This window comes from Rhincodon typus, chromosome 17, assembly GCF_021869965.1.
Source record: "Rhincodon typus isolate 14 chromosome 17, sRhiTyp1.1, whole genome shotgun sequence".
Taxonomy (NCBI): Eukaryota; Metazoa; Chordata; class Chondrichthyes; order Orectolobiformes; family Rhincodontidae; genus Rhincodon; species Rhincodon typus.
The window spans coordinates 250,839-277,636 of record NC_063348.1 but is presented as its reverse complement, the minus strand read 5'-3'; the positions used below and the strand labels follow the sequence as shown (position 1 = coordinate 277,636).

Below are 26,798 nucleotides of genomic sequence, written 5' to 3'. Positions count from 1 at the left end.
AACTCTGGAATCAACCGAGTGAATCTCCTCTGCACCCCCTCCAGTGCTAGTATATCTCTTCTCAAGTAAGGAGACCAAAACTGCACACAGTACTCCAGGTGTGGCCTCACCAGGACCCTATACAGCTGCAGCATAGCTTCCCTGTTTTTAAACTCCATCCCTCGAGCAATGGCAGAAAAAAATTCCATTTGCCTTTTTAATTACCTGCTGCACCTGCAATCGTACTTTTAGCGATTCGTGCACAAGGACACCCAAGTCCCTCTGCACAGCAGCGTGCTGCAATTTTTTACCATTTAAAACATTAGTCCATTTTGCTGTTATTCCTACCAAAATGGACGACCTCACACTTATCAACATTGTACTCCGTCTGCCAGATCTTTGCCCACTCACTTAGACTATCTATATCCCTCTGCAGACTTTGTGTCTTCTGCACACTTTGCTCTACCACTCACCTTAGTGTCATCTGAAAATTTTGACACACCAACTCCAAATCATCTATGTAAAGATTGGTGAAAGGTGTGCTCAAGACTTAGCCAGGGAGCAGTTAATTAAGTGATCATTGGCTTGCTGCCGGAGAGGCTGCTGAAAGGCAGTGAGGCCTGTGCTGTCTTGTAGCCCCATCTCCTCACTGCTGTCTGTAACCCAGCACAACCTAATGCTTCCTCACATCTGTTGGTCTGTGATTTCTTACCATGATGCCACTTCTGCTTTGCCTAGATCAAAGAAGATGAATGGGTCTCTGGATCACTCCGACCAGCCCGACATCGACTCCATCAAGATGTTTGTCGGTCAGATTCCACGGTCTTGGTCAGAGAAGGAACTGAAAGAACTCTTTGAACAGTATGGCGCTGTATATGAAATCAATGTGCTTCGAGACAGGAGTCAGAATCCCCCTCAGAGTAAAGGTGAGCTTGCCCAACCTGCTGCGTCTGGTCTTCAGCACTTGCCTTCCAACACAAGGTGTCTGGGAGGCTGTTCAATGAATACAAGGTTCAACTCCACGCAGTGTGTTTTGTGGTTCAATAGTTGCATTTTTTCCTCGTAAAGAGCAAATTGCAATACTGCCTTGTGGTTGGTTTATCCACGCGCAGAGGCTGGGCTATTAGGAGCCCAAAGCTCTCATACTGTGCTTGCTTGTGGTGCCCCCTTAACTTGTGACATTCTGGGATCCTCCTTGTTCTGAGTATTGATGCCAATGGCAATTTAGGAATACAATCAAATGTCTTAATCTTGCCGCCTAAAAAATAAAAAGTAGGAGCAGGAGTGGGCCGTTTACCCTTCAGCCTATTTGGTCTCAGTAAGATCATATCTGATCTAATTATTGGCCTTGACCGCCTCCATCACCCCCCAAAAATATTCAGTCTTGAATAAATTCAGTGTTGTCTGGGAAGAGGATTTCACAGAAGAACAACTGCCTGGCAGAAGAATTCTTGCTCATCCCTGTCTTAAATGTGAGACCCTTTCTGTTGAAACTGTATCCCCTAGTTTGAGGTACTCCCACTAGGGGGAAACATCCTTTCAGCATCCACCCTGTCAAACAGCCCCTCAGGATGTTCAAATAAGATCAGCTCTCATTCTTCAAAACTCCAATGAATACAGGCCCAACCTTTCCTTACAAGACCAACCCTCCATTATAGGAAACACCTGAGTGAACTTTGATCTACTTCCAGTGGAAGTATTATCCCTCTTTAAGGAGTACTCTGTACTCTTGGTGCATTCTCATCAATGACCTGTGCAGTTGTGGCAAGACTTTTTTTACTTTTATACTGTATTCCCCTTGCAGTAAAGGCCAACATTCCATTCACCTTCCTAATTAACTGGTATGCCTACATGCTAACTTTGACTGATGAACAAGGACACCCAGATCCCTCTGCAGTGCACCATTCTTCAGTTTCTCTCCATTGAAATAATATTTTGCTTTCCTGGTCTTCCTGTCAAACTGAACAGCTTCTCATTTTCCCAAATTATAGTCCAATTTGTCAAATTTTTGCCCATTCACTGAACCTATCTATATAGTTTTTCCTTATCATTACATTGCCAACAAATTTGTTTACAATGCTATTGGTGTCTTCGTTCAGCCGTTAATACAGATCAGAAATAGTTAGGGCTACAGCACTTATTCCCGTGGCACTCTAATCATTGCAATTTAAACAACCTTTTATCTTGACTGTACCTGTTGATTAGCCAGACCAGAAAATAGATCACCCCAAACACCAGGGATTACCTTGTGTATGAATCTTTTAAGTGGTACCTTATTGTTTGCTTTTTGGAAATCCAAATGCACTTACGTCTACATAACTGTTTGTTATGTCCTTACATCATTACGAAGGAATGTAATAAATTTCAGATCAGGGAGGAGGACTGGAGAAGAGAGGTGGGCATTGAGTGTTGCTGACCACTGAGTGTAATGGCTGAAATAGCTTTGTGCTCTGGATCCCTCCTAAGGGATGGTGCTGATGCATTTGGTGAGGAATCTGCGGTTGCTGAATGGCTGGTATAGCAGCTGCAGCTTTCATGGTGTGTGGAAGGAGGAGTTAGCACCTGATCTAAGAGTCTAGTTGTACAGGCTTATGTCAGTCTGGGACAGGATGAAGTGGCAAATGGGACACTGCTAGTTTTCTAGGACTTGGCCCGTTCACAACACCTAGAGGGGAAACTGGGTCGTCAAGGATCAATCAGTGCTAGCGCAGGTGAGGAGGGTCACAAGGGAAGGGAAACTTTCCTACTGTTGACTCTATGCCTTTCTTTTTAGGTTGTTGCTTTGTAACATTTTATACTCGTAAGGCAGCACTGGAAGCACAAAACGCTCTTCACAATATGAAGATTCTGCCTGGGGTGAGTATGTGCATGCCGATTCAGCTTTGAATATTCTGAATGGATTAACATCTACAGCTCTCCCAACTTCCCCAGGTATTGGTGTTAGGATCTTTACTCATCTTAGCACGTATTAGTGGCCTGGACTTGGTGTACAGGGCACAGTTTCAGAATTTGCAAATTAGAAGAAACTTCAATATTTTGTCAACTGTGAGGAGGAACGTGTTAAAAGTCAAAAGGGCAAATTAATGGAACAGGCAGGTAATGGCTGATGAAATTTAAGGCAGAGCGATGTGAATTGATTCATTTTCGTGGGAAGAATGCAAAGATTCAACTTATAATGAATGGTACAACTCAAAAGAGGTGGGGAGGCAGATAGAAACTGGGAGGACAGCTTGGAAGTGTGGCTAATAAGATGTACAGCATCCTGGGTTATGTCATTAGTGACACAATACAAAAGCAAAGTGGTTATGTTAACATATAGGAGGATTAGGTGCAGTGCCGGACACTCAATTTCACGAAGGTGTGCAGGCATTGGAGACGGTGCAAAAAAGATTCATGAGAATGGTATCAGGAATGAGGAGCTTTATTTGTAAGGGCAGATTTGACAAGTTGAGACTGTTTTCCTTGGCTAAGAAAAGGCTGAGGGGACATTTGGTTGAGCTATTCAAAATTCTTGTATAAATAGGTAGAAACTCTTCCCATTAGTAGAAGAATGGAGAACCAGAGGGCACAAATTGAAGGTGATTGGCCAAAGAAGCAAAGTATTAGGATAATGATGGCAAGATTTGGGAACCTTGGATGACCAGAGGAATTGAGAGCTTAGTCAAAAATGAGGCATACGTAAGGTTTAGGAAACTGAAGACAGAATGCAAAGATAGCAGAAAAGAACTCAAACAAGGAATTATGAGGGCTAAAAGGGGTTATGACCTGTCTTTGACAAACAGAGTTAAGGAAAGTCTCTTAGGTATTTTGTACATTTCTAAGGAGCAGAAGGGTAGCCCGGAAAAAGGTAGGTCCACTCAAGGAACTGTCTCCATGAGTTTGATAACAGAAATTTGCATTTGATTAAACTTGATTGAATTTGAGGAATGTGTGGATGAGCGTAACTGAGGTTTGCATGGATTTCAGTGGGGCCTCAGTCAAGATCCCACGTGGCGGAGTGATTACAAAAGTCAAAGCTCAAAGATCCATGAGTAAGTGGCAGTTTGAATCCAAAATTGGATCAGAGTCAGAAGTGAAGGCTAATAGTTGATTGATGTTTTTAAACATACATAGAACATAGAACATAGAACAGTACAGCTCAGTATAGGCCCTTCGGCCCACGATGTTGTGCTGACCTGTTATCCTACTAAGATCAACCTACCCTGCAATACCCTACATTATACTATCATCTACGTGCCTACTTAAGAGTTGCTTAAATGTCTCTAATGTATCTGACTCCATGACCACTGCCGGCAGCGTATGCCACGTGCCCACCACTCTGTGTCAAGAACTCTGTTTTGTGAATGGAAAATATTTCCAGTGGGATTTTAGTGTATAAATTGTTTTAATGTAAATCAATGGTTTAGGTTTGAATTTAAGGAGCATTGTTAAAATGTTATTACTCATAGAGCCATAGAGTGTACAGCATGGAAACAGACCCTCTGGTCAACAAAAAAAAATTGACTGATGTTGAGGAGGGGTCCCTAGAGACTGCAGACAGGTCTTGATGGCCCGGGCGGAGAGACAGACATAACAAGTGAAGTTCCATGTAGAAAGTGTGAGATGGTGCAAATGGAAAGGGCAACAAGGCAAAGTGATGCATAGTTAATGGGAGAATATGGAGGTGTGAAGGAACAGAGGGACCTGGAATTATGTATCCATAGATCCCTGAAAGTATCTGAACCAAATGGTTAAGAAGTTTTATGGAATATTTTCCAAAAATGCCATGATTGAGTGTGTTAAGAGCGAGGAAGTTATTGTAGAATGCTAATCAGACTGCAGACTGAGCACTGTGTGCAGTCTGGCCGCTGTGTTACAGGTAGATGAACGTAGAAGGACAGGAATGCAAAGTTTGCAAGGATGCATCCATGAGGAGAAGTTTAGTGATCAAGGAAGAGTTGAAGATTTGAATAGCTGGGGTGGATTCTTTGGAACAAAGGGGGCTGAGGGGAATAAAATTGAGATGTCTACAACTGAAATTTTAAAATTAACATTCAGGGAGCCTGACAAAATAGATAGAAATGATCTATTTCCAGTAGAGAGGTCAAGAACCAAATGGCAAGTATTTTGAGCTTCTGTTTGAAGGAATTAATGAGTGTCTCCATGTAGAAGTTGTGGGAGAATGTGGAACTCACTGCCCCAAAAGCTGGTGTAGACAACAGACTGTCATATTTCAAACTGGGCTGGTAATCCCGAACCCCAGGCTAATGTTCTGGGAACATGGGTTTGAACCCCACCGTATCGGTAGCATGGTGGCTTAGTGGTTAGCACTGCTGCCTCACAGCGCCAGGGACCCTGATTTGATTTTCAGCCTTTGATGACTGTCTGGGTGGAGTTTGCACGTTCTCGCCGTGTCTGCATGGGTTTCCTCTGGGTGCTTCAGTTTCCTCCCACAGTCCAAAGAAGTGTGGGTTAGGTGGATTGGCCATGCTAAATTGCCCCATAGTGTTCAGAAATGTGCAGGCTGGTGGATTAGCCACACTAAATATGGAGTTACAGGGATAGAGTGGGATGCTCTTCAGAAGGTTGGTGTGTACTTAATGGCTGAATGGCTTCTTTCTGCGTTGTAGGGTTTTATGATTCTGTGTAACCGCAGTTGATTGTCATAAAACCCTGCATGATTTATGAAAGGCCTTTAGGGTTTCTGCTACCTATGACTCCAGACTCACAGCAAATGTGGTTGACTGTGGGCAATTGAGAATGGGCAATAAATGCTAGCCCAGCCAGAGACATTCACAACTGTGAACAAATAGATCAACCTTTGTAGGCATGGCACTTTATGGCAGACCCGGAATGAGAGATTTAATTGATTAACTTAATCGGATGGCACAGTTACACTTGGTGAGTGGTCTTGTGTGCTGTAAACTACCTGTTTAAATTCGAAGAGATTTGGTGGAGGTTATGAAAATAGTGGAGGGTTTAGATAGAGTAAATGAAAGAGATCGTTTCAGACATTTGAATGGTTGTTAATGGGAGGGCATAGATTTAAGGGGATCATTGGAAGTAGTAGAGGCTTCCTGAGGTTAAAGTTTGGCATGCACTGCCTGATTGAGTAATAGATACAGATTCACTCGTAACCTATGGAAGAACGTTGTTAGAGACATGAGCAAAAGAGCACAGAGACTGCTCTTTGAAAGGTCTAATAAACATTCAGTTCACTCCTGTGCTCTCCTCTGATCTTGTGCTTATTCTGTACTTATTCTGGCTTCAAAGGAAAATTCGATAATCCTAACAAAGGATTTATTATTTTGTCTTTTTGATTTATTCCCATCAGAGTAGTTATCCTTCTAATTTGCTCTTGCTGTCACTTTGTTAAAGTTTTTCCCCCTTTTGGAATAAATCTTGATCTTGGCTCTCCTTGTTCACCCATCTCTTGACCCTTCCATGCTCTGGTTACAGTGCAGTGCTGTCTCTTAACTGATCCTCTGGCAATATGGGGCTCCCTCAGTACTGACCATCTCACAGTGCGATACTCCTTCAGCACTGACCCTCTAACAGTGTGTTGGTCCCTCAGCACTGACTCTCTGACAGTGTGGCATGCCCTCAGTATACCACTGGATTGTCAGCTTGAATTTTTTTTAACTTGAGCCCTGGGCACAGATATACCGAGCGTTATGTCAGCGCAGGATTACCCTTGAATGGCATTGATTGATCCATTGTTTTCTATCTCTATCTCCAGATGCACCATCCTATACAGATGAAACCAGCTGATAGTGAGAAGAATAATGGTGAGTTAGTCCTCATCTCAGGAAACTATACCCCTCAGCAACCTGCCCCCTTCGATCTGTTCAGATCGAATTGCATACACTTGCCATTGGTCATATTAGCAGTGTTTCTGAATTTCACTCCTGAAGGTCTGTGTCAAATTTTTAGACCGTGTCCCCTTGTGTCAGGCATGTAAGAATAGTTTCTTTCCAGATGTACTCTCACTTTTCTTGCAACCCTCAATCAAATCATCTCTTTTACACTCATAATTCCAGGAACTAAGCTGTAATTTGTGGCACTGGGAGAGTTAGTGTATGTGCCTTTCTACATCCGTTACTGTTGCTAAAATAATCCCCTTGTTTCATTGCAGCAGTGGAGGACAGAAAGCTGTTTGTTGGGATGATTTCCAAGAAGTGCAATGAGAATGATGTCCGTGTCATGTTTTCACCATTTGGACAGATAGAAGAATGTCGAATATTGCGGGGTCCAGACGGACTGAGTCGAGGTCAGTGGAACCAATGTTTCAGGGCTCGAGGGTTGTGCTAAGGAAGTGATGTTGTGGGATACAGGGAGAAGGTGGGCATTTGTGTTGGAGGCACATGGGAGAATGGCTGGTCGATGGCTGCAATTAGAATTTGGAATTTCCAGATCACCAGGAGCTAAAGACTGGATAATTCTTTCTCATGGTTGAAGGGTAAATATTGTGCTCTGATGGTCTCCAGTCAGTGTGCTCGTGGGATCACTGCTGCCCCAACGCACGTTCCCTCTCTTGATGTTGATGGAGATCTGATAGAGGATTTAAAAAAAAGAGATTCGAGAGAGGCTGTCTCTGGGGTAGTGTACTTTGTGCGTGGACAGGGCAGCATGTGGGAAGTGTGTCTGGCGGGGTGTGAGTGTTAGCATTAGGGAGCATTTTAGTGATCACAACACTCAACGTTTTAAGTTTGTTATAGAAAAGGAGAAAGCTGGTCTGCAAAAAACGGTCTTGGATTGGGGTAAGGCAGATTTTATTATCAGGCAGAATCTGGCCAAAGTAAACTAGGAACAGCTACTTGTGGGAAAATCTACAGATGAAGAGTGGGGGATGTTCAAAAAAGAAATGGGGAGAGTGCAGGCTTAACAAGTTCCCGTAATACTGAAATATAGGAGCAGTAAGCCCAGAGAATCTTGGATGTTTCAGAATATTCAGGACTGGTAGGAAGAAAAAGAGGGTTTTTTTTGAGTAGGTACAGAGGCAGCAAATCAGAGGAAACCTCAGTGGAGTTTAGAAAGTGTGGGGGTGGGAAGAATCTTAAGGCATTTAGATGAGCAAAGAGGGGTATGGAAAAAAAACTGACTAAAATTTTAAGAGGAATCATAGAATATTGTGTAAGTATATCAAGAGGAAGAGGATAACCCAGAGGAAGAGGATAACCCAGAGGAAGAGGATAACCCAGAGGAAGAGTAGGGTCCATTAGCTACCAAGGGAATGTCTGTGAGAGGAACTGGAGGACATTGGTAGGGTGTTAAATGAGTACTTCACTTCTGTCTTCAATTGGGAGAATTCTGGAAGAGGGACTGAGGCTCTTGAGCAGAGTGATACAGGGAGTGGAGAGATATTTGCCAGGCTTAAAAGTGGACAAATTCCCCAGGCCCGGATGAGTTGTATCCCAAGCTGCTGTGGGAGGTAAGGGAGGAAATTACAAAGGCCTTGACTCAAATTTTTAATTCCTCTCTGGTTGCAGGGGAGATGCCAGAGAAGTGGAGGACAGCTAATGTGATTCCACTTTTCAAAAAAGGATGTTACAGATAGAGATAAACCAGGGAAGTACAGATCAGTGAGTCTGACATCAGTGGTAAGGAATTTATCGGAGAAGATTCTGAAGGAGAGAATTATTCTCCATTTTGAGGGGCGAGGTTTGATCAGGGATAGTCAGCAGGGTTTTGTCAGATGGAGGTCATATGTAACAAATTTGGTTGAATTTTTCAAAGAGGAGGAGTGCAGTTTATGTGGATTGTCAAAAGCAAAGCCTTTGACAAGGTCACATGAGACAGATAAAGAAGGTAAAAGCGTGTGGGATCCGGGGTAACTTGGCATATTGGATTTAAAATTGACTTAGTGAAAGGAGACAGAAGGTGGTGGTAGAACGTTGTCTGTGTGACTGGAGGCTGGTCTCTTGTGGTGTACCACAGGGATTAATGCTGCATCCTTCATTGATTAGAGTGTCGGGGGGGCTAATAAGCTTGCGGATGACACGAAGATTCAATAGGTAAATAGTGAGCAAGAAGGTCTTAGGTTGCAGGAAGCTACACACAATTTGGTCAGATGGGAAATCAATGGCAGATGGAATTTAAACCTGGTAAGTGTAAGTTGATGCACTTAGGAAGTAAGTACAAGACAAGGGAGTACCCAATGACTGGCAGGACACCAGGAGGCTCAGAGGGATAGAGGAATTTTGGGGTGCTTGTCCACACATCCTTGAAGGTGGGAGGACAGGGTAATGAGGTAGTTAAGGCATGTAGGCCACTTACTTTTATCATTTGAGGCATAGTTTATAAGAGCAGGGAAGTTATGTTGGAGTGGTGTAAAGGAAATTCACCAGGATGTTGCCTAAGATGGAGCATTTCAGCTATGAAGAGAGGCTGAATCAGCTTGGGTTTGTTTCTTTCAAGCAGTGAAGGCTGAGAGGACACCTGAGGTGTATGGGATTATGAAGGGTAGACAGGAAGCAGATGTTCTCCTTAGTTGAAGGGGACATAATTTTAAGGTGAAGGGCAGCCGGTTCAGATGATGGTGGGATTCTGGAATGCAGTACCTGGGAGAGTAGTTGAAGCAGGTAACCTCACAACCTTTATAAAGTATGTGGAAGAACACCTGAAATGTCATTCAAGGTCAGGAGCTTGAAAGTGGGATTAGTAGCTTGATGCAGACTTGATGGGCCGAAGGGCCTTTTCTGTGCTCTATGACTCTACGATACTACAATGACGGGCAGTGTTGCAAGTAGTTTGCAAGCAATTCATGTTCTCACATTTCACTTGTGTCCCGGCCAGAACCTGAAATTAGTGTCCCCAGATCTGATACCAGCAGAGGTTTTTCTGTGTCTGTGCTTTTTAAGAAGGGTAAAAGAGGAAAACCAGGCAATTGTAAAGCAGTTAACATACATCTATATTGGGGAAATTGTTGGAGTCTGTGAACAAATATGGGAGTAACTGAACAACTCAAATTTTCAGTTAATTAGTGAGAGCCAGCATTGATTCACAACAGGTGGGTCATGCCTGACAAAACTTATTGAATTTTTTGAAGAGGTGGCTAAGGTAATGGATGGAATGTCTATGGGATGTTGCTTAAATGGACTGACAATAGGCATTTCAGCTCTCTGAGTCTGCTTCTGCCATTCAAAAGGACCATGGCTGATCTGACACAACTCACATCGTCATCTTGACCTTTCCTTATAACCCTTAGATTCTTGATCAGTGGGAGACTTATCTGTCTCAGCATTAAATATACATAAGGACTCTGCCACACAGCTCTCTCTGCTATAGTTCCAAAGACTCTCAACCCTGTGAGAGAGCAAATTCCTCCTCATCTCAGCCTTAAATTGGAGCCCCTTTATTTTGAGACTATGCCCTCTGGTGCTAGAATCTTCCATGAGGGGAAACAAGCTCTCATTATTTACCCTGTCAAGGCACTTAAGAATCAGATATGTTTCAATGAGATCACCTCTCATTCTTTTAAACTCCAATGTGAGTAGTGCCAACATGTTTAGCCTTTGCTCATCAGGCAGCCCCTCCATACAGAGGATCATCCTAGTGAACCTTCTGTTAACTGCCTCCAATGAAATTATATCTTTCCTTAAATAATGAGACCAAAACTGCTCTCAGTACTCCAGATGTGGTGTCACTAGCACCGTGTACAGTTAGAGTCATAGAGTCTCACAGCATGGAAACAGACCCTTCGCTCCAACCAGTCCGTGCTAACCATGTTCCCAAATTAATGTAGTCCCAACTGCCTTCTCTTGGCCCAAATCCCTCCAAGCCTTTCCTATTCATGAACTTATCTAATTTTTAAATGTTGTAACTGCATCCAGCACTTCGTCTGGTAGTTCATTCCACAATGAACCACACTGTGTAAAACAAAAGAAAGTCCCTCAGGTCCTCCTTAAATCTTTCTCCTCTCACCTTAAAAATATGCCCCATGGTTTTGAACTCCCCGACCCTAGGGAAAAGACCCTTGTAATTTAATCAGTATACCCAGACTTTGTCTGTTCATTTGTTCAGCGGCGGGAGTTGGGAGAGAGCGCGAGGGGACTGCTGGGAAGGTGAGCTTTTCATTTTAAAAGACTTACCTTGTGGAATCAGCAGCTTCCATTTTTGCAGCAGCAGTAGGAGCGGTGAGAGTGAGGACCAGGGGGCTGCTGGGAAGGTAAGTTCTTCATTTCGGCAGCAGAGTTGAGTGGGAGCGGTCAAATTGCGCTCTGGGAAGGTGAGTGAACTGATATTTTTTTTTAATGGTGTGCTGGTAAGTAGAGTGATTGGTAAAATTATTTTCATTTCATTTATCTATTATTTGATATTATAGTAGGACTAAGCTAAGCTTAAGAGTAAAAATGGCTGGAGATCCCAGACCCGTGTTAAGCTCCTCTTGCTCAATGTGGGAGCTCAGGGACGCAGCTGATTCCCTGACTCCGAAACGTGCAGGAAGTGTGTCCAGCTGCAGCTCTTGTTAGACCGCATGACGGTTCTGGAGCTGCGGATGGACTCACTTTGGAGCTTCCGCAATGCTGAGGAAGTCATGGATAGCACGTTTAGCAAATTGGTCACACCGCAGATTAGGATTGCTGAGGGAGAAAGGGAATGGGTGACCAAAAGGCAGAGAAAAAGCAGGAAGGCAGTGCAGGTGTCCCCTGCGGTCATCTCTCTCCAAAACAGGTATACCGTTTTGGATACTGTTGGGAGAGATGGCTCACAAGGCAGCAGTAGCCAGGTTCATGGCACCGTGGCTGGTTCTGCTGTGTGGAAGGGCTATAGTCACAGGGGATTCGATTGTAAGGGGAGTAGATAGGTGGTTCTATGGTCGAAAACGAGACTCCTGAATGGTATGTTGCCTCCCAGGTGCATGGATCAGGGATGTCTTGGATCGACTGCAGGACATTCTGAAGGGGGAGGGTGAACAGCCAGCTGTCGTGGTGCATATAGGCACCAATGATACAGGTAATAAACGGGATGAGGTCCTACAAGCAGAATTTAGGGAGTTAGGAGCCAAGTTAAAAAGTAGGACCTCAGAGGTAGTAATCTCAGGATTGCTACCAGTGCCACGTGCTAGTCAGAGTAGAAATGAAAGAATAGGCAGGATAAGTGAGTGGCTTGAGAGATGGTGCAGGAGGGAGGGGTTCAGATTTTTGGGACATTGGGACCGGTTCTGGGGGAGGTGGGACTATTACAAATCGGACGGTCTACACCTGGGCAGGACTGGAACCAATGTCCCAGGGAGTGCTTTTGCTAATGCTGTTGGGGAGGGTTTAAACTAATGTAGCAGGGGGATGGGAACCAAATGACGAGGTTAGTGGCCAGGAAGGAGGTAGTAACTGAAGCCTGTAAGGAACTAGATAATGAAGTCAGTGTGACTAAGGGGAAGGGTAGGCAGAGAGCAGATGATGAACGCAAAGGGACAGGTGATCGGAGGTGCATTTGTTTTAATGTGAGAAGTGTAGCAGGTAAGGCAGATGAACTTAGGGCTTGGATTAGTACCTGAGAGTATGGTGTTATTGCTGTTACTGAGACTTGGTTGAGGGAAGGGCAAGATTGGCAGCTAAATATCCCAGGATATAGATGCTTCAGGCAGGATAGACGTGGAGGTAAAAAGGGTGGAGGAGTTGCATTACTGGTCAAAGAGGATATCACAGCTGTGCTGAAGGAGGGCACTGTGGAGGACTCGAGCAATGACGCAATATGGGCAGAGTTCAGAAATAGGAAGGGTGCAGTAACAATGCTGGGGCTGTACTACAGGCCTCCCAACAGCGAGCGTGAGAAAGAGGTACAAATACGTAGACAGATTATGGAAAGATGTAGGAGCAACAAGGTGGTAGTGATGGGAGACTTTAACTTTCCCAACATTAACTGGGATTCACTTAGTGTTAGGGGTTTAGATGGAGCAGAATTTGTAAGGAGCATCCAGGAGGGTTTTATGGAGCAGTATGTAAATAGTCCAACTCGGGAAGGGGCCATACTGGACCTGGTGTTGGGGAATGAGCCTGGCCAGGTGGTTGAAGTTTCAGTAGGGGATTACTTTGGGAATAGTGATCACAATTCTGTAAGTTTTAGAATACTCATGGACAAAGACGAGAGTGGTCCTAAAGGAAGAGTGCTAAACCGGGGGAAGGCCAACTCTCGCAAGATTTGACAGGAGCTGGGGAATGTGGATTGGGAGCAGCTGTTTGAGGGTAAATCCATATTTGATATGTGGGAGGCTTTTAAAGAGGGGTTGATTTGGGTGCAGGGCAGACATGTCGTCCCTGTGAAAATGAGGGATAGAAAGGGCAAGATTAGGGAAACATGGATGACAGGTGAAATTGTGAGACTAGCAAAGAGGAAAAAGGAAGCATACATAAGGTCTAGGCGACTGAATACAGACAAAGCTTTGGAAGAACATTGGGAAAGTAGGACCAATCTGAAACGAGGAATTAAGAGGGCTAAAAGGGGTCATGAAATATCTTTAGCAAACAGGGTTAAGGAAAATCCCAAAGCCTTTTATTCGTACATGAGGAGCAAGAGGGTCACTAGAGAAAGGGTTGGCCCACTCAGGGACAAAAGAGGGAAGTTATGCGAGGAGTCAGAGAAAATGAGTGAGATTTTTAATGAGTACTTTGCGTCAGTATTCACCGAGGAGAGGGACATGACGGATGTTGAGATTAGGGATAGATATTTGATTACTCTAGGTCAAGTCGGCATAAGGAGGGGGGAAGTGTTGGGTGTTCTAAAAGGCATTAGAGTGGACAAGTCCCCAGGTCCAGATGAGATCTATCCCAGGTTACTGAGGGAAGCGAGAGAGGAAATAGCTGGGGCCTTAACAGATATCTTTGCAGCATCCTTGAGCATGGGTGAGGTCCTGGAGGACTGGAGAATTGCTAATGTTGTCCCCTTGTTTAAGAAGGGTAGCAAGGATAGTCCAGGTAATTATAGACCGGTGAGCCTGACGTCAGTGGTGGGGAAGCTGCTGGAGAAGATACTGAGGGATAGGATCTATTTACATTTGGAAGAAAATGGGCTTATTAGTGATCGGCAGCATGGTTTTGTGCAAGGAAGGTCATGTCTTACCAACTTGATAGAATTCTTTGAGGAAGTGACAAAGTTGATAGATGAGGGAAGGGCTGTAGATGTCATATACATGGACTTCAGTAAGGCGTTTGATAAGGTTCCCCATGGTAGGCTGATGGAGAAAGTGAAGTCGCATGGGGTCCAGGGTGTACTAGCTAGATGGATAGAGAACTGGCTGGGCAACAGGAGACAGAGTGTTATAGTGGAAGGGAGCTTCTCAAAATGGAGAACTGTGACCGGTGGTGTTCCACAGGGATCCGTGTTGGGACCACTGTTGTTTGTGATATACATTAATAATCTGGAGGAAGGTATAGATGGTCTGATTAGCAAGTTTGCAGATGACCCTAAGATTGGTGGAGTAGCAGATAGTGGAGGGGACTGTTGGAAAATGCAGTAGAATATAGATAGATTGGAGAGTTGGGCGGAGAAATGGCAGATGGAGTTCAATGCAGGCAAATGCGAGGTGATGCATTTTGAAAGATCCAATTCAAGAGCGAACTATAGGGTAAATGGAAAAGCCCTGGGGAAAATTGATGCACAGAGAGATCTGGGTGTTCAGGTCCATTGTACCCTGAAGGTGGCAACGCAGGTGGATAGAGTGGTCAAGAAGGCATACGGCATGCTTTCATTCATTGGATGGGGTATTGAGTACAAGAGTTGGCAGGTCATGTTGCAGTTACATAGGACTTTGGTTCGACCACATTTGGAATACTGCGTACAGTTCTGGTTGCCACATTACCGAAAGGATGTGGATGCTTTGGAGATGGTGCAGAGGAGGTTCACCAGGATGTTGCCTGGTATGGAGGGTGCTAGCTATGAAGAGAGGTTGAGTAGATTAGGATTATTTACATTAGAAAGACAGAGGTTGAGGGGGGACCTGATTGAGATCTACAAAATCATGAGAGGTATAGACAGGGTGGATAGCAAGAAGCTTTTACCCAGAGTGGGAAACTCAATTACTGGGGGTCACGATTGCAAGGTGAGAGGGGAAAAGTTTAAGGGAGATATGTGTCGAAAGTTCTGTATGCAGAGGGTGGTGGGTGCCTGGAACGTGTTGCCAGTGGAGGTGGGCACAATAGCGTCACTTAGGATGTATCTAGACAGATATATGAATGGGCAGGGAGCAGAGGGATACAGATCCTTGGAAAATAGGCGACAGGTTTAGATAGAGGATCTGGATCGGTGCAGGCTTGGAGGGCTGAAGGGCCTGTTCCTGTGCTGTAATTTTCTTTGTTCTTTGTTCTACCCCTCATGATTTTATAAGTCTCAATTTGGGCACCCCTCAACCTCCTACTCTCCCGTAAAAATATAGCCTTTCCAGTCTATTTTTATAACTCAAACCCTCCATTCCTGGCAACATCCTGGTAAAACTTTTCTGATGCCTCTCCAGTTTAATAATATCAATCCTATATACAGGCTGACCAGAACTGGACGCAGTACTCCAGAAGATGCTTTACAACATCCTGTACAACCTCAACTTGACATCCCAACTCCTATACTCGAAGATCTGAGCAATGAAGGCAAGCATGCTAAATGCCTTCTTAACCATCCTATCTACCTTTGAATCAAATTCCAAAGAATTATGTACCTGAACCTCTGGGTGTCTCTGTTCTACAACACTATCCAGGGCCCTAGCGTTAATTGTATCATTCCTGTCCTTGTTTGTATTACCAAAACACAATACCTTATATTTATCAAAATTAAGCTCCTCTACCACTCCACAGCCCATTGACCCAATTGATCAGCATCTCTTTGTAATTTTAGATAACCTTCTGCACTGTCTACTTTACTGGCAATTTTGATGTCATGTACTGCAAACTTTCTAACTGTGCCTCCTGTATTCTCATCCAAATTATTTGTATAAATGACAAGCAAAAGTGGACCAGTACCGATCCCTGTGGAACACTGCTGGTCCCAGTCCAAGAAACAACCCTCCACCACCACCACCCTCTATTTCCTACCATAAAGCCAATTTTGTATCCAATTGGCAACCTCATCCTGAATCCCATGTGATCTAACTTTACTAATTAGTCTACCATGTGGAACCTTGTCAAGGGCTTTACTAACATCTAAGTAAACAACATCTGCCAGCTTCATCAGTCTTTTTGGTTACATCATTAAAAAAACTCAGTCAACTTGTGTGAGGAAAATCGAGTCTCTCAAAAACCATACTGACTGTCCTTAATCCATCCTCGCCTCTTCAAATGCATATAAATCGTATCTTTCAGAATCACGTCCAACAACTTCACCTGTGTTTGTAGATGATATAAATATTTCTGCAAGGGGCCCTGCATTTCCTCCCTAACTTCCCACAGTGTCCTCGGATACAAATGATCAGGTCCTGGAGATTTATCTACCATTGTTTTCTAAAACCGCCAGCACTTCCTTTTCTGTAATGTGAACTGTTTTCAAAACACCAATATTTATTTCCCAGAGTTCTCTAGCCTCCATTTCTTCTTAACAGTAAAAGCCGTTGCAGTATGACTTCCCCACTCTCCTACTGCTTAAAATAAGGGCCTGCATTCCATCAGCCTTCTGATTACCTGTTGCAACTGTGTGAGGTGAGGTTAGGCGTTAAAAAAAATCCCATTTTGAAGAGGAATCGTGTTTTGATCATTGTTTACTACTCATTCAACATCATTTAAAAACATTTTCTCTGCTGTCCTATGTGGGATCTGGCTGTGCACAAAAATCTTCCCAGATTACCCACATTTGATACAAAAAAAATTCTTTTGATTTAATTTATTATTGTTGTGTACTGAGATACAGTGAAAAGTATTGTTTTGCAGAGTATTTAGACAAATTGTGCCTTTCATAAGTACATTAGGTTAATAGAATGCAGAATATAATGTTACAGCTACAGGGAAGGTGCAGAGAAAACTCAGCTCTAATATTTGACAAGTCCATTCATAATCCTGATAACAGCAGGGAGGAAGCTGTTCTTGAATCTGTTGGTGCATGTTTTCAAAATTTTGTATTTCCTGCCTGATGGAAGAGGGTGGAAGCAAGTACAACTGGGGTGGGAGAGGCTTTGATTATGTTGGCTGCTATCCCAAGGCAGCGGGAAGTATTGATGGAGTCAGTGGAAGGGAGGCTGGTTTTCATGATGGACTGGGGCTGTGTTCACAACTCTCTGTAATTTCTTCTGGTTTTGGGCAGAGCAGTTGCCATATCAAGCTGTGATGACCTTCTATGGTGCATTTATAAAAATTGTTAGCAGTCATTGTGGTCATGCCGGATTTCCTTAGCCTTCTGATGAGTTGGCAGCATTGGTGCGCTTTTTTGCGTTGATGTGGATGGACCAGGACATATTGGTGATATTTACTCCTAGGAATTTGAAGCTCTTGACCATCTCCACCTCAACACCATTGACACAGACAGGAGGGTGGACTCCACTCTGCTTCCTGAAGTCAGTGACTAGCTTCTTTGTTTTGCTGATATTGAGGGAGAGATTGTTGCCTTTACATAGTGCCACTAACGTCTCTATCTCTTTCCTGTACTCTGTCTTGTCGGTTTTTGAGATCTGACCCACTATAATGATGTCGTTAGCAAATTTGAAAATGAAGTTAGAGTTGAATTTGGTCACACAATCATGAGTATGTAGCAAGTATAATAAGGGGCTGAGTATGCAGTCTTGTGGGGCACTGGTGTTAAGGATTATTGTGGAGGAGTTGTTACCTGTCCTTACTGATTGCCGTCTGCAGATCAGGAAATTGAGGATCTCGTTGCAGAGAGGGCAGCAGAGTCTTAGGTCTCAGAACTTAGAGATTATTTAGTTGGAATTATTGTGTTGAAGGCAGAGCTAAAGACAAATAAATAGCAGTCTGGTGTAGGTATCTTTGTTATCCAGACGTTCCAAGAATGAGTGTAGGGCCAGGGTGATGGTGACCTGTGTGGATCTATTGAGACGGTAGACAAATTGCAGTGGATCAAGGCAGTCTGGGAGGCTGGATTTGATGTGTGCCATTGCTAACCTCTTGAAGCACTTCATAATGATAGATGTCAGAGCCACTGAGCAGGAGTCATTAAGGCACACTGCCTGATTTTTCTTTGGCACTGGGTTGATGGTAGTCTTCCTGAAGCAGCTCGGAGCATCACATTGGAGTAAGGAGAGGTTAAAGATGTCTTCTACCAACTGGTCTGTGCATGATCCGAGTGCACGGCCGGGGACTCCATCTGGGCCAGTCGCTTTCCATAGGTGCACTCTCGGGAAGGCAGATCAGATGTCTGCGGCAGTGACTATGGGTACAGGTGCACCTGAGACTGTCTGTACAGGTGACATCATTTCACTGACCTTCTATTTTAAAGTGAGCGGAGAGATGCAGCAATTGTCAGCAATTCTACTCGACTTTGCTTTGCGGCCAGTTATATTATGTAAGCCTTACTACAGTCAATATGTGTTTGGGTGGTTAGTCTGGGATTCTAGTTCAGTCTGATATTGCCTCTTGGTGTCCCTGATGGCTTTGTGAAGATTGTACCTCGACCTCCTGTATAGTTCAGGGTCACCTGATTGAATGTCTCAGACCTGGACTTCAGTAAGGAGTGGATCTTCCAGTTCATCTATGGTTTCTGTTTAGGGAACACTTGGATTAACTTCTTTGGCATGCAGTCCTCTACACACTTACTGAAGAAGTCTGTGACATTGGTGACATTCACATTTAGGTTGGCTGCTGAGTTCTTGAATATGGACTAGTCCACGCATTCCAAGCAGTTACACATCCTTTACCTCTGATCAGCATTGTACGATTTTCTGAACTCTAGTTGCTGCTTGTAAGCAGGGAGAAGGAGCACAGCGTTATGGTCTGATTCACCAAAATGTGCGCAGGGGATGGAACAGTAGACATCTTTGATGATTGTGTAGCAATGGTCATGTGTGTTTGGGCCTCGGGTGGAACAGGAGACGTGTTGATAGTATCTTGATAGCACAGTCTTGAGGTTGGCCTGGTTAAAGTCACTGGCTACGATGAACAAGGCTTCAGGGTATTCCGTCTCAAGGCTATTTGTGGCAGTGTGTATTTCATCAAGTGCACTCTTCACTTCCACGTGGGGTGGGATATAAGCTAGTCAGGACAGCAGAAATAAGTTCCCCTGGCAGGTAGTAGGGGTGGCACTTCACCATTAGATATTCTAGATCCAGGGAGCAGCTGATTGCCAGGGTCGTCATGTTCGAGCACCAAGGGTATGAATGGGTTATGAAATAAATCCACTAATCTAAACCCTTTTTTTTTTGGTCTTCTTAGCTCTGGAAACTCATGTCCCTGCACACTCTCTATCCGTGGGTCATTAAAGATTGTAAGATGTAGGAGGAGAAGGAAGCTGTTTATCTCATCGAGTTTGCCCTGTCATTTAGTGCAATAGTGGCTCATTTAATCATCCACAACTCCATTTGCCTGCCTTTTTCCCATTTTCGGCTCCCTTACTGCTTAAAATCTGACCATCTCAGCCTTGAATGTAATTAATGTCCCAGCCTCAACAGCCCTTTGTGGTTAAGAATTCCACAGACTCTCTACTTTCTGACAGGAGGAAATCGTCCTCTGTCGTAACTGGACAACCCCTTCGTCCAAATTCTGCTCTCTGCTCCTCAGCTCTCCCACAAAGGATAACAACCTCTGTGCATCTGCTCTTTCAAATCCACTAAGAATCTTAAACAAAAATGACAGCATCTGTAGTCCATAAGATATAGGAGCAGAATTAAGCCATTTGGTTCATCGAGTCTGCTACTCCATTTGATCATGACATATCTCTCTCAAGCCTATTCTCCTGCCTTCTGCTTGAAACCCTTGATCCCCTTACCAACCAAGAACCTGTCAGATTCTAAAATTAATATTTGAATCCTGAAGGCATCAGGGTCCCTAAGTGTAAAATGGGATACCATTCTCCCAGATTGCGCTGAGCCTTGCCAGAGCACTGTAACAAGCCTGAGACAGAGATGTTGGCCAGGGAGCATAGTGGTATGTTGAAGTGGCTGGCAACTGGAAGCTCAGTGTCATTTTTATGGATAAAACATAATGTCCCATAAAGCAGTCACCCAGTCTGTGTTTTGTCTCCACACTGTAGAGGAGACCACATTGTGAGCAGCGAATACAGTGTACTGGATTGATTGAAATACAGGTAAATCACTGCTTCGCCTGGAAGGTATGTCTGGGGCCTTGAATAGTGAAGAGGAAGGAAGTAAATGTGCAGATGTTACATCACTCGCAAATGCTTGGGAAGGTACCATGGGGATGTAGGGAAGTGTTTGAAGTGAAGGAAGTGTGTCCCAGAGGAAACGGTCCCTTCGGAATCCTAGTGGGGTGGTAATGGGAGTGTGTATTTGTGTTACAGGAAAGGTCCCATAGGACTAGAGAATAGCCGCTGTTGATCCTTTATTTAAGAAGGACAACAGTGATAATCTGGAAAATTACAAGTTGATGAGCCTTGTATCCGTGGTAGGGTAATTATCGGCGGAGGTTCTTAAGGCTAAGATTTATTCACATTTGGGACAGTATGGACTTATTAGTGATAGGCAGCATGGCTTTGTGCAGGAAAGTTTGTGTCTCAGTAACTTGGAGTTTTTTTTGAAGAAATGACAAAGATAATTGATGAGATCAGGGCAGTAGACATTGTATGGACTTTAGCAAGGCCTTTGATGGGTCCCTTGTGGCAGGCTGATACAAAACGTGTATCACACAAAAGAAGTCACACGGGACCTACAGTGAGCTGGTATGATGGATACAGCACTAGCTTAGTGATAAGAGAGAGAGTAGTGTTGGGAGGGTGTTTTTCTGACTGAGATCTGTGACCAGTGTGTTCCACAGGGGTCAGTTTTAGGACCCCTGTTGATTTGGAGGAGAATCAGGTGGCTTGAGTAGTAAGTTTGCAGACAACGCAAAGATTGGAGAGCTGCAAATAGTGAGGACGATTTCCATAGAATATAGCAAGATATAGATAGATTGGAGACTAGGTGGAAAAATGGCAGATAGTGTTTAAGCCAGATGAATGTGAAGTGATGCATTTTTGGAAGGACTATTGCGGGAGGGAAGTATATAGTAAACGGCAGAACCTTAGCATCAATATACAGAGGGATCTAGGCATACAGGTTCACAGTTACCTGAAAAGTAGCAACACACGTGGACAAGGTGCCAAGAAGGCATATGGCATGCTTGCCTTCATCAGTTGGTGCATAGAGTATAAAAATTGGCAAGTCATTTTGCAGCAGTACGGAACTTTAGTAAGGCCGTGTTTGAAATGTTATATACAATTCTGTTTGCCACACTAACAGAAGGCTGTGGAGACTTTGGAGAGCATACAGGAACAGTTTACCAGGATGATGCCTGGTTTAGAGGCTATGAGAAGAGATTGGACAAACTTGGTTTGATTGCACTTAAACATTGAAAGATGAGGGGCAACCTGATAAAATTCTATGAATTTAGGAGAGGCATGGATAGAATGGATAATCGGTCTTTTTCCCAAGGTACACATGTCAGTTACTAGGGGACATCGTTTTAAGGTAAAAGGGGCTAAGTTTGAAAGAGATGTAAGAGGCAAGATTTTTACATAGAGGGTGGTAAGTGCCTGGAATGTGTTGCCAGAGGAGGTGGTGAGGCAGGTACAATAGCAACATTTAAGTGGCACCTTGATTGACACATGAGCAGGCAGAGAACAGAAGGATATGGACCATGTAGAGGCACAAGGCTTTTAGTTTAGAAATGCCTTGTGTCAGCACAGTTGTCTTGTGCTGAAGGGTCTGTTCCTGTGTTGCACTGTTCTTTGTATTCTTTGTTCTTGTCCAATTGATGTCCTCTACCATAAAGACTGATGCGAAATATTCATTCAATTCCTCTGCCCTTCCCTGGTTTGCCATAATTATTTCCCCAGCCATATTCTTTTAGGGAACATCTTATTGTCTGTTTCAGTATTACTTTGAGGATGTTGGTGAGGCCACTTTTGGAGTACTTCGTACAGTTCTGGTTGCCTTGCTGTTGAAAGGATATTATTAAAGTGGAGAGGGTACAGAAAAGATTCACAGGATGTTCGGAGACAGCAGGAACTGCAGATGCTGGAGTCAGTGTCAATACAGTGTGGAACTGGAGGAACACAGCAGGTCAGGCAGCAACAGAGGAGCAGGAAAGTCAATGTTTTGGGCTTACGTCCTTCATCAGGACTCATGCTCCTCTGCTTCTCTGATGCTGCCTGATCTCCTGAGTTCCTCCGGCTCCACACTGTATTGACTTTGCTAGGATGATTGATTTTTATTGTCACGTGTATGGAAATACAGTGAAATGCTTTATTTGTGAGCGGTACAGGCAGATCACAGCAAGCAAAGGATGTACAGATCAAAAAGACTTAGAGGCATACAGGTTACATTGCAGGTTACATTATTTGAGGCTAGAGTCCATTCAACAGTCTGATAACAGTCGGGAAGAAGCTGTTCGTGAACCTGCTGGTGCGTGTGTACAGGCTTCTGTATCTTCTGCCTGACGGAAGAGTTTGTAGGAGGTCATTACCAGGGTGCGATGGGTCTTTAATGATGTTGATCGCCTTTCCGTGGCAGCAAGCCATGTAAATAGAGTCCATGGATGGGAGGTTGGCTTCTGTGATGGTCTGGGCTGTGCACACAACCTTCTGTAGCTTCTTATGGTCCTGGGCAGAGCAGTTGCCGTACCAGGCCGTTATGCACCCGAACAGCATGCTTTCAATGGTGCATCTGTAGAAGTTGGTGAGGGTCCTTATGGACATGCCAAATTTCCTGAGCCGCCTGAGGAAGAAGAGGCATTGTCGTGCCTTCTTGACTGTCACATTTACGTGGGAAGTCCAGGATAGGTTGTTGGTTATCATCACTCTGAGGAACTTGATGCTCTTCACTCTCTCACCCTCAGTTCCGTTGATGTAGATGGGGATGTGTTCTCCTCCCTTCTTTCTGTACTCGATGATCAGTTCTTTAGTTTTGCTGACGTTGAGAGACAGATTGTTTATATTGCACCACGTCACCAAGACCCCTCTCTTCCTTCTGTATTTTGACTCGTCACTGTTAGATATCTGTCCCACTATGGTCATCAGCCACCTGTAGATGGCGTTTGTTTGGAATTTGGCAACACAGTCATAGATGTACAGGGAGTACAGTAGGGGGCTGAGGACACATCTTGGGGGGGCTCCAGTGTTGAGTGTTATTGTGGAGGAAGTGCAGTTACCTGTCCTCACTGATTGCGGCCTATGTGTCAGAGAGCTGAGGATTCAGTTGCAGAGGGTGTGGCGAGACCAAGGTCACACCGTTTTGAGATCAGTCTGGAGGGGATTGGAGATTTTGAATTATAAGAATAGGCTGGATAAGTCAGGACTTTTCTCACTGGAGTGTAGGAGCTTGAGAGGTGACCTAATAGAGGTTTATAAAATTATGAGGGGTGTGACTAAGGTGAATAGCAAAGGTCTTTTCCCTAGGGTTGGGGATTTCAAAACTAGAGGGCATAATTTTAAGGTCAGAGGAGAAAAATTTAAAAAGAACTTGATGAGCAACTCTTTCACACAGACGGTGGTTTGTATATGGAATGAACTGCTAGAGGAAGTGGTAGATGCAGGTACAGTTGCAACATTTAAGAGACATTTGGATAGGTACATGAACAGGAAAGGTTTAGAAGGATATGGGCCAGGTGCAGGCAAATGAGACTAATTTAGTTTTGGAAACTCAGTTGGCATGGACGAGTTGGACCGAAGGCGCTCTTTCCATGCTGTATGACTACTTGCCGGTTTTAAAAATTCTATAATCCTTTGTTTTACCATTATCTTTGCCACATTGTACTGTGGGGTTGGTTTAACAACTTTCCACCTCTTTCCTCCATTGGGACATATCTTTTCTCTATTTTAAATACCTGCTATTGTTGTTCATCTGTCTTCTCTTCTATCTCAACTCCCTGCCTTTTGGGTTGACCTTGTACCCGGTTCCCTTGGGTTGCCCCTATGTATATATTGAAGCTCATGTGCTGTTGGTTTTGGGATTATTGTCCCTGACGATTTGCCCTCTCTCTGCAGGCTGTGCATTTATTACATTCGCCACCCGCTCCATGGCCCAGAATGCAATCAAGACCATGCACCAGTCACAGACGATGGAGGTGAGTCCTGTCCAACAATCCAAGTCTTACAAAGAAGCTCACAAGTTATTCGCTTCCACATTCCAATGCTGCAATTTATACAAGCTCATCTCAATCCACTGCCTGCTCAAGATAGTCCTGTAGTCATCTCCTGTTAAGTACTTACCTGGTATCCATGCTCACGCACTCCTGCATTCACTGGCGCAACCTCGCCCGGTCCCTGTGCTCGCTGGCGCGACCTCGCCCAGTCCCCACGCACTCTTCCCGCTCTCTCATGAGGCAGCACGGTAGCTCAGTGGTTAACACTGCTGCCTGATAGTGCCAGTGACTTGTGTTTGATTCCAGCCTCGGGTAACTGTCTGTGTGGAGCTTGTATGCCCTTCGTGTCTGCTCGGGTTTCCTCTGCGTGCTCCAGTTTTGTCCTATGGTCCAAAGTTGTGCAGGCTTGGTTGATGAGCCATGAAAGATGCAGGGTTACAGGGATAGGTTAGTGGTGTGGGTCTGGGCGGGATGCCGTTTGGAGAGGGTGAATTGGCCGAGTGGCCTGCTCCCACACTGTAGGATTTCTATGATCACTCACCCACCCCTTCGATTGCTGGCTCTGGCTCTGGCTGTGCCTCTTGCTCCGTCACTGTCTCTGGCCTCGCTCCCCTGTCTATTTCTTACTCACTGGCTTGCTCTCCTTCTCTCACTGATGACTTTGCTGGTTGTGATTCTCTCACCCAGCTGTGCACTAACTGATGCGCTGTCTCACGCTCTCACAGTCTCTTGCTCTTTTGTGCACTCTTGCAGAGAGCCCTCGGGTTCTGTCATTCTCGCGTGCCCACCCCCCCCCCCCCCCCCCCCCCCTGCCCCCCCCTTCTCCCCTTTCCACCCCCTCCACCTCTCTGTCCCATCCCCTTGCTTACGCTGCCCTCTCTTCCCATCCTCCTCGTCTCCCCTGTCTTTTATATCACCTGCTTTTACTGCTTTCTCCTACACAGGGTTGTTCTTCACCGATTGTTGTGAAGTTTGCTGACACCCAGAAGGACAAGGAACAGAAGCGTATGGCTCAGCAACTCCAACAGCAGATGCAGCAGCTTAATGCAGCCACCATGTGGGGCAACTTGGCTGGACTCAACACACTGGGACCTCAGTATCTAGCAGTGAGTATTGACAGAAGGGCTGGAGGCCACAGTGTGTTGATGCTCCCCATGTCATTTTCACATTGACAAGGAGATGTAACAAACACTTCAGCTGTTACGCCGATCTGGAGATGGAAATGTTTGCCACTGTTGTTAATGTCTGTTCATTGTATGTGTTCACATCTCTTCCACCCCCATGTCAGTCTGCTCACCTGCATCCTGTCTCCATAACCTGCCGTGACACCTTCTGTGACCCCACCTTACTCTCTGCAATAATCCCCAGCGATCCCTTCCCACTCCTCTCAATAAACCCCTGTCACCTGCCCTCACTGTCTGCAATAATCTCCTGTGATTCCGCATCGCTGCACTCAATAATCCCTCATGATCCTTACTCCCTGCAATAACCCATGATCCTTTACAATAATCCCCAATTCCTCCTTGCTCCTTTCAATCGTCCTCTGCGATCTGTCCTTGTTCCTCTCAATAATACCCCATGGTCCCGCCTTGCTCCCTACAGTAATCCCCTGTGATTCCTTTATCACTCCTCTTAATAATCGCTGTAATTTGTTCTCGCTCCCTGCAATAATCCCTAATCCCTTGCTCATGTCAATATTCCCCCATGACGATCCATCATCTCCCCGCGACGATCCCGCCGTCTCCTCGCGATGATCCATCATCTCCCCGCGACAATCCCACCGTCTCCTCGCAACGTTCTGTCATCTCCCCGTGACGATCCCGCTATCTCCCTGTGACGATCCCTCCATCATCTCCCTGCGACGATCCCGCCGTTTCCCTGCGACTGTCTTCACCGCGCCCCCCCCACCCCCCACCCCACGGATTCACTGCCTCCTGGCTTTCCAGCACTGCTAGCTGCATCGTATGCTCAATCTCCATGCTCCACATTTAACGCATCCTCCATCTCATCTTATGTTCTCCTTCTACCGTTGCCCTCTGCACACATCTCACATCTGCTGTGCTCGTGCTCATGCCCTCACCTCCGAGCACTGCCCCCGCACCTTACCATGTGCACAGTCTGATGTAAGAACCCATCCACCTGTCCAGCAACTACCAAGGAAGGACATCCGTCATCCTCACTTGGTGTCCTTCCTTGGTCTGGTGTCTATGGGACTCGAGGCCCTCAGCGATGTGTTGACTCTTCACCAGCATCTGAATTGTGTTTAACGTAGCATGTCATGAAGTGCAGAGTCACCAATTGCTGCTGTTGCCGGTGATGCGCACATTTAATAGAGGAATTAAAATAACTCTCGCCCTTGTGCTCTTCCTTTCTCCATTCTGTCATTACTGACATTTTCCTGTCTTCCCTTTGTCTCTCTTGCTCCATCTCTCTTTTTCTTGCACACTCTGTCTCTCTCTCTCTCTTGCGTGCTCTGCCTCTGCCTCTCTCTCTGTCACACATGTGCGCTCTGTCTCTCGCGCGCTCTCTCTCTCTCTGGCGCGCTCTGTCTCTCTATCTCTGGCGCGCTCTGTCTCTCTCTGGCGCGCTCTGTCTCTCTCTCTCTCTCTCCCTGGCGCGCTCTGTCTGTCTGTGTCTCTCTCTCTCTGGCGCGCTCTGTCTCTCTCTCTCTCTCTCTCT

The 26,798-nt window shown here is 45.0% G+C and overlaps 1 protein-coding gene across 8 annotated transcripts in view; it reads left to right on the top strand.

The window, feature by feature from the left end:
- celf1 (cugbp, Elav-like family member 1) overlaps positions 1–26,798 on the top strand; it is a 91,297-nt gene that overhangs the window by 35,554 nt on the left and 28,945 nt on the right. For 5 of the 8 annotated variants that reach the window (XM_048606942.1, XM_048606937.1, XM_048606941.1 and 2 more), the window contains 6 exons: positions 718–905; positions 2,753–2,835; positions 6,698–6,746; positions 7,094–7,228; positions 24,022–24,101; positions 25,064–25,225. In XM_048606942.1, the coding sequence (XP_048462899.1) occupies positions 728–905; positions 2,753–2,835; positions 6,698–6,746; positions 7,094–7,228; positions 24,022–24,101; positions 25,064–25,225 (687 nt within the window). In that variant the 5' untranslated portion in view covers positions 718–727. The remainder of the gene's footprint in view (positions 1–717; positions 906–2,752; positions 2,836–6,697; positions 6,747–7,093; positions 7,229–24,021; positions 24,102–25,063; positions 25,226–26,798) is intronic. The other 3 variants (XM_048606944.1, XM_048606943.1, XM_048606940.1) reach the window with 1 other exon arrangement.